Below are 18,982 nucleotides of genomic sequence, written 5' to 3'. Positions count from 1 at the left end.
ATGGGCATATCACCTGAGATCAGGAGTCAAGACCAAAATTTTAGTATTTTAGTGTGTATTTTAGTATTTATTTTAGTATTTAATATATCATTTAGGGCTACATGTAGCCACAGAAAGAATAAATCTGATTCAGTGACTTAAAGAAATATAGATTTCATTTTTGTCACTTAAAATGTGCAGAGGAAGGCAGTCCAGGGTTCTTTTCAGTTTCCTGATACTTCCTTAGCCTGGTTTCTATTCTTGTGGTTACAATGTGGCTGCTGTTTTTCCAGGCCTTGGATTGCCTTCCAAGGAGGGAAAGAAGAAAGGTCAAAAGGCTGAGTTTGTCTCTTTTTAGCTGAAAAACATAGATTTCTCAAAAGTTGTAAGATTATACTGCAATTCAATTTTCATCCTTTTTTTTTTTTTTTTTTTTTTTGAAACGCAGTCTTGCTCTGTTGCCAGGCTGGAGTGCAGTGGCACAATCTCGGCTCACTGTCACAATGTCCGCCTCCGTGGTTCAAGCGATTCTCCTGCCTCAGCCTCCCTAATAGCTAGGAATACAGGCGCATGACACCACGCCTGACTCATTTCTTTTTGTATTTTTAGTAGAGACGAGATTTCACCATGTTGGCCAGGCTGATTTCGAACTCCAGACCTTGTGATCCGCCCGCCTCTGCCTCCCAAAGTGCTGGGATTAGAGGCATGAGCCACCGCGCCTGGCCTGCAATTTTCATCTTTTGGCTGCAAATAAGTTATGTCACTATTCTCAGCTGAGGGAGTGTTTAACTCACATGTTGCTTCCTCTCTGTTAGACAGGTTTTAAGATTTATGAATAGGTACTGAATTGTATCAATTGCTTTTTTCTTTCTTGATTGAGCAGTGTTTTTTCTTATCTTTTTATGTTGATAAGGTAACTTAACAGTGATTGGCTTTTGAATGTTGAACATTGCATTTCTGGAATTAAATCACCTTTGTTGTGATAAATGATTAATACCATATTGTATATGGTTGAGATGGGCTTGCTCCTAGTTCATTTGGTAGTTTTGTACTTACGTTCACAAGAGAAAGTGGAGTCTAAGTTTTTCTGTTTTTTGTTTTGTTTTGTTTTTCCGCGAAGTCTCGCCCTGTTGTCCAGGCTGGAATGCAGTGGCATGATCTCGGCTCATTGCAAGCTCCGCCTTCCGGGTTCACGCCATTCTCCTGCTTCAGCCTCCCGAGTAGCTGGGACTACAGGCGCCCACCACCACCCCTGGCTAATTTATTGTATTTTTTTAGTAGAGACGGGGTTTCACCGTGTTAGCCAGGATGGTCTCGATCTCCTGACCTCATGATCCACCCGCCTCGGCCTCCCAAAGTGCTGGGATTACAGGCGTGAGCCACTGCGCCCAGACTTGTGAGGTTTTAATATGAAGTATTAAAGCTATGCTGGTTAGACAATTTGAGAAATGTTTCTTCTCCTATTTCTGACAGAGTTTATGTAAGATGTGTGCTATTTCTTCCTTAAGCATTTGGAAAGAATTCACTTATTAAGCCATGTGAGATTGTAGTTTTCTTTATAAGGTGTTTAATTACAGGTTCAATTACATATATATGAATATTCATTTTGGTAACCTGTGTTTGCTGAATCAATTTGTTCATTTTATCTAAAATTTCAAAGTTGTTCTATTATTCATTTATCTTTTTAATACTTATAAGGTCTGCGGTTAGAGTTTGTGCCTTTTGTCTGTTTTGTTAATCAATCTTGCTGGGGGCCATCAATTTTATCAGTGTTTCAAAAAAGCAAACTTTGATTTTATTCATCCCTTTACCATACTGAAAATGTTTTGCTTAGTTTCCAAACTTATACTTCCACTGTGATTAAATATTTGCATAACTAAAACTCTTTGGAATTTGTGTCTTCTCAATAATCAAAAATGTGATTAATTTTTATAAATATTGCTTCTGCACTTGAAAAGGATGTGTATTCTGCATGTTGAGCGTAGTGTATCACGTATCTCAATTAGACGGAGCATGTTAAATGCATCCTTTAAAGATTCCATTTCCTTACTGATGTTCGTCTGTTTATTTTTCAGTGGCTGAGACACAGATATTAAAGTTTCCCACAATGATCGTCAACTTATTTCTTTTTTTCGTTTGTTAAGCTTTGTTCTGTGTGTTTTAAGGTTAAGTTACCAGGCATAAACACATTTAGAATTCCTTTTTCTCCCTGCTGGTTGCACCCTTTTATCATTAGGAAATACCCTCTTTATCTCTCACATAGCTCTTTCATTAGAGTTTTTTTAATATGTAAAAGAAAATAAAGTCTTGGAACCGCCAAACCTGTTATGCTAAGGGAGACATAAGTTTGGGAGCTTAGTCATGCAAAACTGCCATTCTTTCTCCCCAAAGAGATAGCTGCCATTTCACAACCCTGTGTGATGGCATTAGACATAAGCCAGGTCCCCACTACCACAAAAGGCCACGTACCTCTCCGTATGGCCCCCCTTACAAACTGTTCACAGGGACATTCCCTGCTAGCCGCTAAATCTTTCAGGATCCATGTCCCCCTATAAAATAAGCATATGCCAGTTGTAACCCTGGCTCTGCAACCTCAGTTTAAGACGTAACACTGAGTTCTATTGAATCTGACACTGACAATGTTGATTACAGGTTTATCTTCGCAGGTACAGAACAAGAACATGAGATCAAGCACTCTTCAGGCTATCCTGAGATGGCTGCATAATTGACTCTTTCCTCCCTCTTTTCAAACGTTTACCTTATCTTATGTAAAATGAAGATTTACTGAGCACTAATTAGAGCTTCCTAAGAATGTAACCACCCCTTCACTGCCTGCTCCCCCTCCCTTTCTTCTCTCCTGCCTGCCTTCTCCCCTTACATACTGAGTTCCCAAAATCCTCTTTGGCAAGCACGGGTCACAGTAGTTTCTGTGGCTTGTGTTTTTTCCGGGGGTGTCATGAAATTGTGGCTCCACAAAGCTCTATTGATGCAGGCACTTGCCTCAGTCGGTGGCTCATTTTTTGTTTTTTGTGTGTGTGTTTAACAGCTATAAATACAGTTACCCCTGTTTTTATTTACTTAGTCTTTGCTTTGTCAGTCTTTGTCAATTTTTCTTTTTTAAAAATAAATTTTCTTGTGTATAGTTAAGGCTTACAACATGATGTTAAAGGTTATATATAGATTGTAAAAAGATTCCTATACTGAAAGAAATTAACACACCAATCGTTTCACATAGTTCCCCATTTCCTTGTTGCTTTTGTGGCAAGAGCGGTTGAAATCTACTCATTGAGCATGAATTTAACATACAGAACAATTTTGTTCCCTGCAGTCCTCATGCCATCCATTACATCTCTAGACTTGTTCATCCTTCATACCTGCTACTTTGTATCCTTTGGCCTCCATGTCCCCAATTCCTCCCCTCTCCTACCTCCCCTGGTAAACAATGTTTTGCTCTCTATCTCTGTAGATTGATTTATTTACATTTTTACATCCCACATATAAATGGGTTTATGCAATATATGTTTTTCTGTGTATGCTTTATTTCACTTAGCATGACGTCCTCCAGCCTCATCCATCTTGCGGCAAATGGCAAGACCTTGTTTGTTTTAGGGCTGAATAATATTCCATTGTGTGTGTGTGCCACAGTCTCTTTATCCATTTATCCATTGATGGACACTTAGATTGTTTCCATATCTTGGCTATTGTGATTAAGGCTGCAATGAACATGAAAATACAGGTATCTTTACAAAGTAATGATTTCATTTCCTTTGGGTGCATGCCCAGAAGAGGGATTGCTGAGTCATATGGTAGTTCTATTTTTAATTTCTCTAGAAATCTTCATACTCTTTTCCAGAATGGCTGTATCAATCTACATTCTCATCCACAGTATGCAAAAGTTCCCATTTCTCCGCACTGTTGCCAACATTTATCTTTTGACTTTTTGATAATGGTCATAAGGGGTGTGAGGTGGTATCTCAGTGGGTTTGATTTGCATTTCCCTAATGACCTACAATGCGGAACACCTTTCAGATACCCACTTGCTATTTTTATGTCTTCTTTAAAGAAAGATCTATTCAAGTTCTTTTTTAAAAACATTTTAAAAATTGGGTTATTTGTTTTGAGTTGTATCAATTATTTATATATTTTGGATTTTATTTTTTTTGAGACAGGGTCTTGCTCTCTTATGCAGACTGGAGTACAGTGGCACAATCACAGCTTACTTGACCTTCTGGGTTCAAACACTCTCCCATCTCAGCCTCCCAAGTAGCTGTGACTAGAGGCGCACACCACTATGCCTGGCTAATTTTTAAATGTTTTGTTGAGACAGGGTCTCACTACGTTGGCAGGCCTGGACTCAAACTCCTGGGCTCAAGTGATCCTCCCACCTCAGCTTCTGAAAGTGCTGGGATTAAGCAGTGAGCCACTGCACCTGGCTAAATGTTGGATATTTACTCCGAATTTGCTGGGTGCGGTGGCTCACACTTGTAATCCCAGCACTTTGGGAGGCTGAGGCGCTTTGATCACTTGTGGTCAGGCATTCGAGACCAGTCTGGCCAATATGGTAAAACCCCATAATGGAGTTTTGGCTTCTTTAACTGGGAAATGAGGATCGTGACCATCCCTGCCAAACAGGAGAGGAGATGGGCTGATTCCTAGACATTTTTCTGCCTTCTTTGTGCAAAATTATTTCTTTCTGTACTTAAATGAGCCTGTGCCTATAAAGGACACCTGAGTGTGGCAGGCTCCTGATGAGTGGATGTGAATTCTAACTCAACACTTACGCTGTGCTTGGATATAGCAATCCTTCCCAACTTTCATATGTGGTTTCCATCCTTCTTTTGCCCTTTAATGACTTACTTCTTGATCATCAATCCCTTTTATTCCTCCCATAGCACGATAAAATGAACAAAATAGATGACTTGATTGTATTATTTATATTCTATCTTCACAATGGATCCAAGTTAAAACCCTCTTGAATGCTAATTAAATTCTTTGCACAACTCATCAACCAACTATACACATTTACTTGATTTTTTTATTTCACTAAATTCTAGCACATTCTGATTTGTGGGAATAGATACATTGATCCCAAACTACAAATGATTAATTTTAGATGCTAAAACATGTATTATTCATAAAATAATATTTTTCTTCAAATTATAGACACCCAAAGCAGCTAAAATTAATAATGAATAATTGATTTGATTTTCAAATAAATACTGTACATTTGTGAAATTTTATTTGACAATTTTTTAATTTTTGGAAGAAGTTTCAGAGCTATTAATGTAAGAGGCTTCACTGCGAATGTTACTCTTGGTTACTCTATCATCTTTGCTTTATAATAATATATTTAATATTATTTATGCAATAAGTACTTTTTTTTGAGACAAGGTCTCACTCTGTCACCCAGGCTAGAGTGCAGTGGCGTGATCTCAGCTCACTACAGCCCCTACCTCCCAGGCTCAAGCGATCCTCCTACCTCATCCTCCCAAGTAGCTGGGACAGCGATGGCATAGGTCATCACCCCTAGATAATTTTTGTATTTTTTATAAAGATGAGGTTTCAGCATGTTGTCCAGGCTGGTCTCAAACTCCTGAGCTCAAGCTATCTGCCTGCCTCAGCCTCCTGAAGTGCTGCGATTACAGGTGTAAGCCACCACGCATGGCCATGAGCACTTTTTAACATACCTTTCTTTATCTACCAGTTAGTCATTGAATGTATTGATTACAATATTTCTTTTTGGGAATAAAATATCCTTTTATAAATATTCAATTTATAATATACATAGAGTACTAGATATAATTCCCTCAAGATTTTAACCAATTGTTATCAATTATTTTAAGACTCATTAACGCAATTTTTGTTGCATTCAAATACACCTGTCACTTCAAGTTATGTGTGGCTCATGTACTAACAAGTTTAGTTATATTGGTGAGAGAAGTGTCTACCAACATTAATATCAGTTGGTAACATAATAGATGATGAGAATATCATTGTGTCAAGTTGATGAGAATAAAGGTATTTAACTAGCCACAGTAAGAAAACATGGAAACTCTGCCCTTCACCTTAACTGCAGAGAGTAGCTTTGCCATGATCCTCTAAGCACAGTGTCTGTGCATGTAGCCTGGGGAGAATCTGATGGTGCAGCTTGGGGTGTCTTGTATGTGGCTTCAGAATGACCAGGGGTATTATTTTTAAAGATACTCAACCTCAGAATATTGTTTTCTATTAGGTCAAGATTGGCAGAGTTGGCTAGGTGCAGTGGCTCACACCTGTAATCCCAATGCTTTGGGAGACTGAGGTGGGAGGGTTGCTTGAAGCCAGGAGTTCAAGATCAGCCTGGGCAACATAACAAGACCCCTGTCCAAAAAAAAGAAAAAAAAAAAATTTCAGGCCTGGTAGTGCACATCTGTAGTCCCAGTTACTCAAGAGGCTGGGGGTCACTTGAGCCCAGGAGATCAAGGCTGCAGTGAGCTATGATCACACCACTGCACTCCAGTCTGGGTGACAGAGTGAGACCCATCTATAAAAACAACAACAGAAAAGTTTGGCAGAGCTAATTAGGAAGTGACAATTAGAAACAGAACTAGCTTGCACTAAATAACTGCTTATTTTAAGTGTGAAAAGAGCATCATTAGGGTGGGTAGCTAAGAGCCCACTAATTACTCTATCAGCCCCACCACAAGGGGATTGCCATCCTGCACTTGTTGGTGAGAGGCTCAGACAGAGACATGGCAGAGCCGAGGTGCTGGAATCGGGAGCACCAAGGCCCTTGGGGAAGTCCACACGGGAAGAGCACCGTGGCAAAGGCCCAGGGACCTAGAAAATATAAAATCAGGGGTTCATCAGGGTCGTCAGCCAAACAAAGTAGCCTTGAGGGTCACTCATAGTCCAAGGTCTGGACAGGGCCCTCAGGGATGTTATCTGTGGATCACTGATGGTGACCACATAGGAAGGGGCCAGCAGCCACAAATAGGACCAGGGCCAGCTTTGTGGACACTGAAACAGTAGCAGGAACTCTATGCTGACAACTTGGGAAGCCTCCAGGAGCAATTTTTCACCAACTGAAAGGCTGCCTAACAGCACCACAATGTCCGCAATGGTTGCCTTCCGGAAAGCACAGCGGGAAGGTCTCTGTGGCCCCCAGTGGTAACCACGTATCAGTAAGAGTCCACATTTATAAGTACTCACCTTATACCACTCACCAATCCCAGAGGTCCTACACTCATTCATACATTTCATCCTCACACATGTTTATGAATGAAAAACTAGTATCACCCATAGTTCTTCAGATGAGGAAACTGAGGCATGGGGACCACAAATAACTTGTGAATTTACACACATGGCCAGGTGACAGAGCCCTCAAGGGGACAGAGCCCATGCTCATAACCAGAAGGAGCCCTGGCATTCCCTGGACGTGAAGCACTATTTGTCCATTCGGCAAGAATTACTCAACCCCTATCTGCCAACCCAGAGGCCCAGTGATGAACAGGACCAATCCAGTTCTTGCCCCCATGAGGCCTTCATTTTGATGGAACAATCAGGTAAATACATGAAGCACACTGTTGTTATAGCTGGATATTTATATTAGTGCTTAAGGATTTAGTCATTCAATTATCATTAGTTCATGTGTGTTGTATCTTCACTTGCTCAAAGGCAATTCCTTATGGTGTTGTTATACAGGCTCAAGAACCTCTTAAGGAGTTGCTAAGAGGTTCCTGAATGAGTGGGCCCAATTAACTGCAGTCAAGTCTGCTGTGCTGAGGCCTGGCAAATCAGGTAAGTAGTAGTACCTAACTAGATAATGTACACTGCATACAAAATCAATTCTCACTGCATGTGTATATGGTACCAAAGCGTGTTCAAGGTTCAAGCAGGCAACTCTTTACTCCTGCTGCCACCCAAATCTCTAGGCTAGCAAAGGAGGTTGCAAATGGTGATACTGAAATCTATGCATGCCCAGGTGGTCAGATGGGAAAGGGTGTTGAATGTAAGTTGTGCAAAATTTGGACACAATAGACATGATGAAGTGAGAATGGGCTTTGTCAGCACTACACATCATGTGAGAAAGCGAGAGTGAGTGATTGATGTGCTGCTAGTGAGAGACCAGCTAAGGAAATAGAAAGATAATCAGCATCTGAAAGAAGGGGTTTCTGAGGATGTCGACATTCAGCTCCAAAAGAAGCAGGCTGTCTCCCAGAAAATAAGGCAGCGCTGCACAGACTCTGAACTTCACTGTGTTTCTTTACAGCTCAGCCTTGGACACCCTCAGTGTGCCCATCAGATGTAAAAAGAAGGTGAATTGATTAATGAGTCAACTCAGTAGACAAATATTTGATGTCTACATGTGCTTGTCTCTGATGTAGCACCGTGCAAATCAGGAAAGATCCCTTTGTTTTAGAGGGTGGAGACTGACAGTAAATTAAGAACATCAAAAGCAAATTAATGTCATGTTGGAGCGATCAGTGCTCCAGGATGGGGTAGAGAGAAAGGACAACCTAGAGCAGAACTGGGAGAACACAGGATAGGCTGGCTGCCATTTTCAACAGGGTGATTATGGGGAGGGGAAGGGTTTGAGAAGGTGACATTTGAGCCAAGATTTGAAGGGGGTGAGGGTAGGAGCTAGGTAGGCAACAGGAGAAGGGAATTCCAAGATGAGGGAAGAGCCTAGGTCCAGATCTTAGAGAGAACGTGTCTTAGTGATACGATGAGGCTGGTGCAGACAGCAATGAGAGGTAGAAGGAGACAAAGTCAGAGCGGTGACAGGTCCCATAAGGCAGGGCTCTGGCAGCCACTCCAAAAACTTCAGCTGTGGCTACCAATGCCGTGGGAAGCCATTGGTGGGATCTGAGGAAGGAAGTGTGTCTGACCTGTCTTTTCCAAGGATCACAGGATGGTATGTTGAAAATAGAACAGAGGGAAGGGGTTGTAGGAAGACTAGTAAGTTCAACTCAAAATGTCCAAGCCATTGTAAGATGGACCATCATAATTAAATATTCGAATAAAATTAGGTGTTTTAAATTTATGTATTCAAATACTAAACAAAACCCAATATTGCACTAATTAGAATTACCTGGTTATGTGAGAACTGCATCAATGCTACCAGAGTTCAGGCTTTGTGTAGACAGAGCCTTCCTGACCTTCCAGGCGTCGGTGGGCCCTGCTTCCTTTGACATCTTCCCAAAGCAGCATTCACTCTTCTCTGTCATGTGATCTCAAATGCTGGATCTCAGTCCCACTAAGCAGGCTCTCAGCTCCTTGAGGGCTGAGACTCGGCCTCCTCCCTTTCTGAAGAGAGGCTCTGCTGGGACTTTTTCTTCAGAGGCAGACCCGACAGCTCCTGTCACCTGGGCAGCTCCCATTGTCTCACTCTCCTCTCAGGGACTGCACAGCAGGCATTTCAACTCCTTCCAGCTTCTCCCTCTCTAAACTCCTCGGTTTGATAAAATTTTCTTTACCCAGTTTTTGATCCCTGTCTCCTGCTAATCTATTGCCTGTGATTCTACCGATAGTGCCTTTTAAGAATTTGGTGAGAAACTTTTGGTAAAAAGAATGAAGATGTCCCTCTGGCATGTAGACTGTTAGAACTTTTGAACCCAGAAGCTTGGAAAGGGATCGGTTTGGGCTGCAGTGCCATTTCCTGTGAACTACAGCAGCAAATGAGTTGGAGCTAGAGGAGATCAGTAAAGCCTATTCATCTCCACCTACTCATTTTTGTAAAACATAAATTTTGAACGTGACTTTGGGACTTTGAAAATGCAGTCAGTCTCCACAAACTAAAGGCTTGAAAGTTGGTTCTCAATGACAGATTTAATAAGTTATTTAAAAACCCACTAGTCATGTTCAATCAGCGTCCATCTTTCTCTTTCTTCAGAGGAATTTACACTTGTTTTTCCTTTGCTTTATTGAATGTACACTAAAATGATCGTCGCCTCAAATTTATTGCAACCTGAATAAGCTGTGATTTCATTCTTATGAATGATTATTTATACATTGTACTTACTCTTGTGAAATTATATTCATGGTATTTGTGTGCAATTCACCTTTTCGTCATCAAGAAACATTTCAAATGAGGTCAACCAAATCTTCTGGCCAGAGATTTGGAAGGTCAAAGTGATGAATAATTAAGTCACTATAAAGTCTTCCTTGGAAATGAAATATATGTTGTTTGATATGAAGCATTCTCTGTGGATGTGATACTTCTGGGAAAAAGAACAAGAAACTGAATTCAAGAGGTGGTCTGCTACCCTGAGTGGTCCTCCACTGGGGATGGTCATCCTCCCAATGGGACATTTGGGAAGGTGCCAGGGAAGCGCCAGCAAGCGGTAGGAATGGGTCTAATGCTGGCTTTGGGTGCCCTGAAACAAAAGATGCTCTACTTCCTACTCAAGAGCCTGCTCACCCAAAATACACTGAGAGGACCTGCAGTGTGCTAGATACTAGACGTCACTATAGGGTTCAGTCTCCTTTATGGCAGCATATTGGATTTTACTATGATTACTAAAAACAAAACAAAACAAAAACCTAGTCATTTCCTGTCCAATTATGGGAATTTGTTTTATGATTTCCTCATTATTACTGCTTAAGAGCAATAATTTATGAAAAACATTCCCAAAGCCCAAAGAAAATGCCTATTATTCTATTTCAGTTTTATGTTGCTTCATACCTTTATTACCACAACATCTGTTGCCATTCTTGCATTTTCAATCCACCTGGCATATTTTCTAATGTGTTTTGAATTCCATAATGTTTATAGTACTCTCTAGCTCAGAAACCTCGATGGCTCCCCATTTGAGAGCCAAATTTCTCTGCCTGGATTTCAAATCATTCAGGAAAATCAGTCCTGTCAGCCAGCCACATAGTCATCCTCTCCCAAAATGAATCAGCCGCTCCTCCAGGACAAGCTCTTCACAGCTCCAGATACCCCCTTTACTCCTGATGCCTTATCTTGATAATGGTTCTTCTCTTATTATATAAAATATCTTTTCCTTCTCTCTACTTTTCAAATTATACCAAATCTTTCAGAAATGAATTCTATTCTTCCTCTTCTCTAAGACAGTGCATAACATGCTGAAAGTCAGGCACTTTGAAAGCAGAGGAACCTGAGTTAAAATGTAAGTCTTACCTCTTGCTGAAGATTACATTACCTCTTTAAAGCTCAGTTTCTCATCTACAAAATAAGGGTGGTAATATCTATCACAGAGTAACATTAATATTATTAAATAAAATATTATGTATATAAACTATTTAGTCTGGTATATGGTAAGTTCCCAAACAAGGAACTGAAATTGATGAGAATTAACCCAAGGTAACTAACATTTCACTGCCCTCTCTGACTTTCTCATTCATTTTTCTCTTTTAGAATTTAGTTTCTATCTAATAAATTAGCACATTAATATATATCACTGTTACTATGGTGTAATCTACCAGTAGGTTGTCCCAATTAGACAAAAAAATTTTGATGGGAAAGAAAATCTCTTCTGAATTTCCATAATATTAGGCACAAGGATGAGCTCATTGAAGACATTAAATAAATAGAATTTTATTCATTCATCATTCAGCCAGCCAAATGTATCAGCTACTCTTCTAGTACTGCGAATAAAATTGATGAGTAAATGCATTCACTACCCTCAAAGAGCTCACGGATGAGTAGAGGAGACAGACACATACATGCATAGGTATAAAAGAATGAGACAGTTTAGTGATAGACATAGTTGGTTCTTTAGTATTTCTTTAATTAATTTTAAGTGTTCTATCCATATATTACTTATATTAGAATCAAATGAACAACTCCGTATATAAGTGGTGTGCTGATAAATGATTAACAACTGGCCCTCAGTGTGTAGCATTCCCCAGTTCCCATAGTATAAATATTACTACCATGTCCGGTTCCAACCAGCATGGCCTCATTAGACATGGAGTTGCAAAGACATGCATTACCCTACCCACCATGCTTTAGCACTGCCACGTCACATATTCAGTAGAATAACCCTGAGAGCACAGATAGTGGGAAAGTCCAGTAAAGCAATTCAGAAGTGAGGAGTTTTGATTACTGTACTTACTATCTTTAAACATATGGAATTTATTTCACTATAACTATAGAACTTAATTTTAATAAGAACTGTTCAACAACTGAAAAATTTAATCATGGATTCTCCTGAGTTTCTGTGAGCTGGTTCCAATGTACCACTCTTTGTATCCTACTTCCAACTCTTAGGAGGAAAGTTAGTGTTTATTATTGGCTATAAAGTTGAATTTTTATAAAGAAAGTCCATTTTAGACTACATTTAGATACACCAACAAGTTCAATTTTCAGTTGGCTTCCTACATACAGAATGGACTTTGGAGATAATGTGTTCTATTTAATTTTCTTCAATTGCTGGTGTCTACTTATATTTTAACTATTTGCTGTGAGAAATTCCAAACATATAGATAGACAGATCTATGAAATAAACCTCTCTGTGTCCATCACCTACCTTTAACCATTTCAACTCCTGGCCATTTCAGTCTCACCTCTGCCCCCAAATTTTACTCCCTCACCTCCACCATTTCTGCATCCATGCGCTCACTACTTTACCTCCCATCCCACATTATTTTGAAGAAAGTCTATCAGTTCATCTACAAGTGTGTCAGACTGTATCTCAAACATAATAACTTCTTTTCCTTAGCATAACTATAATATCACTATGATATCTTTAAAATTATAATTTCTTAATACCATCAATATTAAGATACTGAATATCTAGTCAGTATTCAAAGCTCTAATTGTCTCAAAAATGTCACAAATGTCATTCTTTACATTTTCTGCAGTTTGTTTAAGCCTGGACACACAAAGGATTTTTTTGTGTCCACATATTATGATTAATTGATCCATGTCTTATATCTCTTTTAATTGTTTTTTCTCTTCATATAATGTTTTCCTTATATTTTCAAAATAAATAAAGATCGATTTGTCCTCCATAGTTTTTTGCAGACTGAATTTTGCTGTTTGCTTCTACATGCTGTTATTTACATCTTTCCTCTCCCTGTGTATTTTCTTTATACAGGGAAATGGATCTGGATGAGTTTCATCTGATTCAGGCTCAACTTTTATGCCAAAAGGACTTTAATGGTGGAATCATGAACCCCTATGAGGAGGTGCACAGGGTTGGGCCATCTCTCATTCCATGATGTTAGCAGCTGTTGGTAGTCTATGCCTAGGTCCATTAATTCATTGGGATCACAAAATGATCCTCTTCTAACTCTGTTCTTCCTTCTTCATTTATTAGCTGGAATACTATAAACAAAAACCTTGTCATCCACTATTTGGTTAGCCATTGGTACCATCAATCTGAGAAAAACACAGTACAGTTTTGATTCTGCCCCTTACGTAACTTACTTGTTTTCAAAATAAGTCAGTCGCTAGTATCCTCCAACAGTTACCAGTTCCTATTAAAGAAAGGCTTTCCACTACTTTCCATTGTGATTTGCAAGCAGCAGCAGAATCATCTGGCTCAATAAACCTGGTTTGACTTAGAGACTATCCGTTCTTCCTAAATGACACAGAAAAGTTACGGGGATATTTTAGAAAATCTTTTCTGCTTTGCTGGGTGATTTCCTCCATGACATGATTGTTTAGAAAAAGATGAATAGCATAGAATTTTATCAGATGTGGCCTTGGAAATTGCTTCATCCGTATGCCTCTTTCATTGTAAACTTGGAAAAAATGAGGCCAATTGAAATCAAGCCACCTGCCCAGAATGACCCCCACAATTGGTAGCAGGCCTGGTTCCAGAATTCTTGTTTTGTATTCCAGGAATATTTCCTGCATTCTGACTAAAATAATGTTTCTGTCAGGAGTTCTAGTTAAAATCATTAGTAAGTACAGGAAGCAAATTGAACTCTCACAGGCTGTCCCCAGATTAACATAAGCTATTATTCAAAAGCTCATTCCAAGCCAGACACTTTGGAACTCAGAGCATTTTCCCCAAAGTGACTCGGAATTCACTGCTGGTTAAAGCCCAGGCTAGCCTGATAACTCAAACAGCACTTGTTTGTCATTTAACACAAAGGCTGAGCCCTGTATATGAAACATCTCTAACAACTATTCCCTTATAAAAATCAATGACAACAAGAAAACATTCATTTCATATTTTCTACCATGTCCTGGGACGTTTCTATGCATTTCTTCATTTCATTCCCTCCATAATCCATAATCCTAAGAGGTAGGTGCTATTAGTCCCAAGCTACCAAAAAAAAAAAAAAAAAATCTGTGGGCCAGAAAAGTCAGATACGGGGCTTGAAGAGACATGGTAAGAGATGGAGCTTGGATTGGAAACTGGGCTGCACCTAAGGCAGCTGGAGCCATCTCCTTGTCTACTGCCCCAGCCCCCCAGAAAAGGAGAATCTCCCCTATTGCTGGGCCCCTGATGGTGATTTCTGCAGGTCACTGGATGTTCTGATGGGAGGAGTTCTCATGGGTACTGATGGGTGTGCAATAGGGGACTGCACTCCAATGTGGCTCAGGAGACTCCCTGGCTGGGACTACAGGTGCCTGCCACCATGCCCAGCTAATTTTTTGTATTTTTAGTAGAGACAGGGTTTCACAGTTTTAGCTAGGATGGTCTCCATCTCCTGACCTCGTGATCCACCCGCCTCGGCCTCCCAAAGTGCTGGGATTACAGGCGTGAGCCACCGCGCCCGGCCAGTATGTGTTTTTCTTATACCTCAAATGTTGATCTGTGTTTTAGTTTCTTGACAAGCTCTCTTGTTAACCTTCTGATTGCTCTTGAAGCTTGAAATCTACACATTATTATGTAATTTCACATCCTGTAGAACTGTTCTTTACACCAATGATGAATGGTTCAGCACTTACATTTTAAAAGTAGGAAGTTTGCTAAACAAGCCTAGTAAAATCAGGGATTTTTCTGGGGGAGACAGGAAGGTAAGTTTATCTACAAAGGATAAACTGTTACCTGGCAATAGCTTGGTGGGGGAATCAGGCTACAATAACAAATTGCAATGACTACATGTCCTGGCTGATACGGTAAAATGGCAAAGCAGATATCAATGCCGTCAGCACTTTCCATAAAACATAAAGTAATCACAGATTAGTCATCAATGTGCCATATGCTTTGTAGGATCTGTGGTAATTAATCGGCATGGCAGATTTAGGTAGCAGTAAAGAGTATAAGTTTTGGAGGTGGAAAGCTACGTGTTCCCATACATAATCTCGTTCATTCTCTGTGCCTTAATTTTTTCATGTGTCAAGTTCAGATGGGAACACTTCCTTGCACTAGCCCAGGAAATAGACCTGTAGACGCTTCATAAAGTCGGAACTGACTCCACTAATGTAAGTTTCATTTTCCGTTTTTCCTCTGACCTGGAGAAGTGATTTCTGTGTGCTTCCGTATTGGGGAAAACAGAGGGGCTGAAGTTCCACTGTCATGTGCTAATATTCCCAGGGCCAAATGACAGGCAGGCATTTCAGGATGGTCACTAGCAGCTGATAGCAAAAAAAAAAAAAAAAAAGCTGCTTTTCACATGCAATTAATTGAGGTGTTTTTCACTGGTCAAAAGACCTCTCTTCTTGATATTGATTTTTTTTTTTATTTTCAAAAAGGAACCAAGAGGAAAATTGGGTTTGCAGTTCCATTTCTCAATACTTTGAGCCAAACTATTCAGGGAGGAAAGCTTGCTTTTGTTTATGGACAATTTTTATTGACTTGTTCTAATAAAAGGAATGTATAACCAGAGAATTATAGGTTGAGAGGTGGAGAGCATGTAAAGGGCCACCCCTGCCCTTCTATTGCTCCAGGACATATCCATGTCAACATCAGATAAATGGGAATTTGTCCTATTTTTCAACACAAATGGAAAGAAGAGATTCCACTATTTTCCGGTTTAATGTAACATGTAGTCAGTCTCAAAATAAAGGTGGGGGTTTTTACCCCCATCTTTATATTTATATATAAATTATTCATATTGTGTGTGTATATATATATATATATATATAGTGTGTATATATGTCATAAAAATTTGTGCATATAAAATGTATATATAGCATATAAAACTGAGATGGAGATATATAAGGTACTTATTGTACATTACTCTCTCTTCAGTCCTTTTTCTTAAGGCTAAACAATTATTTCCTCCTCTGGGAATCTGTTTTGTTTTGTTTTCCAAATCCATGAATAATTTTTGGATCTTTCCATCAAAACTTTTCAAGTTCTTCTTGCCACCTATAAGCTGAGGAATCCTGATTTTCTTCCATCTCTCAAAATCTAACTATAGAGATATGATCATGTTACCTGATGCTAGCGAGGCAAGCCTAACACCGTTGCTGGGATGAGCTTCGTGTTATCAGGAGGAGAGCTTGCCATCACACCATGGCATCTCAATTTTCATTTACAAATGCTCTATTTGTAGCTAGCCTGATTCTTAGTTCTCTTACCTGCTATTCCACATCATTTTGTTTTCATTTCTTTTGTAGTATCTAATGTATTCTACTAAAAAAAAAAGTAGAGTAGTTGGAAAACTCTTGTGAAAAATACATATGTATTACATATACACCATTCTTCATGATTCTCAAAATTTTCATCATTATTAATGTTTTGTATATATATATAGTGTGTGTGTGTATGCGTGTTAGATATATAATTTAAAAGAAAACAATAAGTTGGTGGCTTATGGCAAATTGTTCCTTAAGTCCTGCATTTGAAACATAGACACTGAGTGAATCAGCACATTTGATCATCTTTTAACTACAATAGATGATTATACATTAAAAATACATTAACCATCCAAATACATCTTTTTTCTTATTTATTTATGTATTTATTTATTTATTTTTATTTATTTTTTTGAGATGGAGTCTCGCTCTGTCGCCCAGGCTGGAGTGCAGTGGCGCGATCTCAGCTCACTGCAAGCTCCACCTCCCAGGTTCCTGCCATTCTCCTGCCTCAGCCTCCCGAATAGCTGGGACTACAAGCGCCCGCCACCACGCCTAGCTAATTTTTTTGTACTTTTAGTAGAGACGGGTTTTCACCATGTTAGCCAGGATGGTCTCGATCTCCTGACCTCATGATCCGCCTGCCTTGGCCTTCCAAAGTGCTGGGATTACAGGCCTGAGCCTCGGCGCCTGGCCCAAATGCATCTTTAGGAAAATTATATTTAAGCTCTTCATGGAGACATTAAAAAACCAAGCTGCATTAACGATAAATAATTATATCATTCATTAGTAAGGAGTAAATAGCTGTTTTCTATTTGAGAAGTATTAATTGGATTGTCCATCTGTATGCAGGAACATCTGTTTTCTGACATGCTTTAATCACCATTTGTTTTGTACTTGTACCATAATTACACTTGTTTGTAATATTGAACTCGAGACAATGATTAAATCAACTTATGAATACGATTCTTTTATGCTTTTGTATTTCATTAGAAAATGTGTAATTCTGGTATGACATTTATAAGTATATATAAAAGAAAGTATTTGATTAACAAAATGCCTCAACAGATTATGTCAGTAAAATGAGTGTTATATTATGCAGTCTATGTTATTATTTCAGCATTTTTAAGGAAAGTTTATTGCTTCACGGAAGCTTTTTTTTAACTGACCATCTATGAATTTTCTGTATTCTTTATTTCAGTGTGATCACATGGTCATAGAAGAGACATTTTTAGATCATCAGAAGTTGACAGTTTTCAATGTAGTGTATGTGCTTAGTATAAGATGGAATTAAGTTTGTTGTATGGGTGATTGATGAATTTTTACTGAATCATGGATAACTGCTGTTCTATTAATGACATTTCATCAATCAACTATTTGGATATGCTTTATCACAAAATGTTGCTGACTTAATGTTTGTGGATTAACTGAGGTGAAAGTGATACCTGGTAGAAGTTTCATTAATACAAATTTTCCTCTCTTAGGAGTAGGATGGATTATATTATTTGTCGAAATGCCTTTGCATGTAAGTTCTTAACTGTCAGTTTTCTTGTCCTGTGAATCATATCTTTTCTGTATTTGCTGAAATAGAGACTTAACATTGTTAAATGATTTGTCCATGTCATGGAAAATGTATGCCTCTAAATCTGCGTTCCTTCCTACAAATTACAAGTTCAAAATGACTTTTTTTAAGAAACCAAAAAAAGATGGATTTCTGGTATTTTGTGGCAGGATAAGCTCCCGGTAGCCTATCTTACATGTTGATTACACCTAAAACTATGAAAAGTACAATAAGCAACTAACTGAGGAATCTGAAAAGTAAATAAAAGTAGAATTATGAGTGATAGGCAAAATCTGGAGAAGCACCCTGCAGTACTGTGAGCTTCCATTGTTGTATTTCTTTCAATCAAAACCAAAACAAACAAACAAAACAAACAAAAACCAGAAAAGAACACCACCAACAAGAAAACACTCAAGGAAAATAGATATTGTGATAGAAACAGCAGAAATGTTGAGAAACAAAACCAGAAGGTTAGAATTATTAGAGAAAATAATATAAAAAGAGTAATTTTAAAGTATCTAAACAAAATTTTAAAAAGGAATTTAAAAAAATAAGCAAGGAGAAGACAATAAAAATAGGTTGATAATTCATTTGTTAGCATTTGTCTGTTTGGTATTTGTTGACCATTTTATTTAAAAAAAATTTGGCTCTATTTGATTTTGGTGTATTTCTTGTATATGTATTGTAAAATTTAGTATTTATTATTATTAAATATTTTATATTGTTAAATGATGATTTATTTTTATTGATAAGAAAGATGTAGTTTTCTGGTTGTTATTTTTGTAATTTTACCTGCATTTATATTTTTCTCCATTTATTTAGATAATACCTAATGGTTCCCCACAATGAGTGGCAATTAAATTAGACTCTATGCTATTTTCACTTTCTCAACTTCTCCTGAACTATTTGATTTTTGTGGCAGGATATTTCTTAATATTTGCCTTTTTGCCACTTAATGTTTTCATACTATTATGGGCAAATTTTGAGATTTAAAATGAACCCACTACTCTCAG

The 18,982-nt window shown here is 38.5% G+C and overlaps 1 protein-coding gene across 20 annotated transcripts in view; it reads left to right on the top strand.

Moving 5' to 3' along the window:
• Window positions 1-18,982, top strand: part of LOC101137572 (E3 ubiquitin-protein ligase HERC2-like) — a 117,716-nt gene that overhangs the window by 16,645 nt on the left and 82,089 nt on the right. For 13 of the 20 annotated variants that reach the window (XR_010131823.1, XR_010131832.1, XR_010131834.1 and 10 more), the window contains 3 exons: window positions 7,330-7,523; window positions 7,663-7,758; window positions 15,235-15,310. Coding sequence is in view for 1 of the 20 variants with exons in the window: in XM_031003528.3 (XP_030859388.2) it covers window positions 589-591 (3 nt within the window). In the remaining 19 variants the exon portion in view is untranslated. Of the gene's footprint in view, window positions 1-588; window positions 1,083-7,329; window positions 7,524-7,662; window positions 7,759-13,025; window positions 14,413-15,234; window positions 15,311-16,825; window positions 18,561-18,982 lie in introns of those variants that run through there. The other 7 variants (XR_010131837.1, XR_010131838.1, XR_010131836.1 and 4 more) reach the window with 7 other exon arrangements.

The sequence above is a fragment of the Gorilla gorilla genome, chromosome 19 (assembly GCF_029281585.2).
Source record: "Gorilla gorilla gorilla isolate KB3781 chromosome 19, NHGRI_mGorGor1-v2.1_pri, whole genome shotgun sequence".
Classification (NCBI taxonomy): Eukaryota; Metazoa; Chordata; class Mammalia; order Primates; family Hominidae; genus Gorilla; species Gorilla gorilla.
This window is presented reverse-complemented; position numbering and strand designations above follow the sequence as displayed.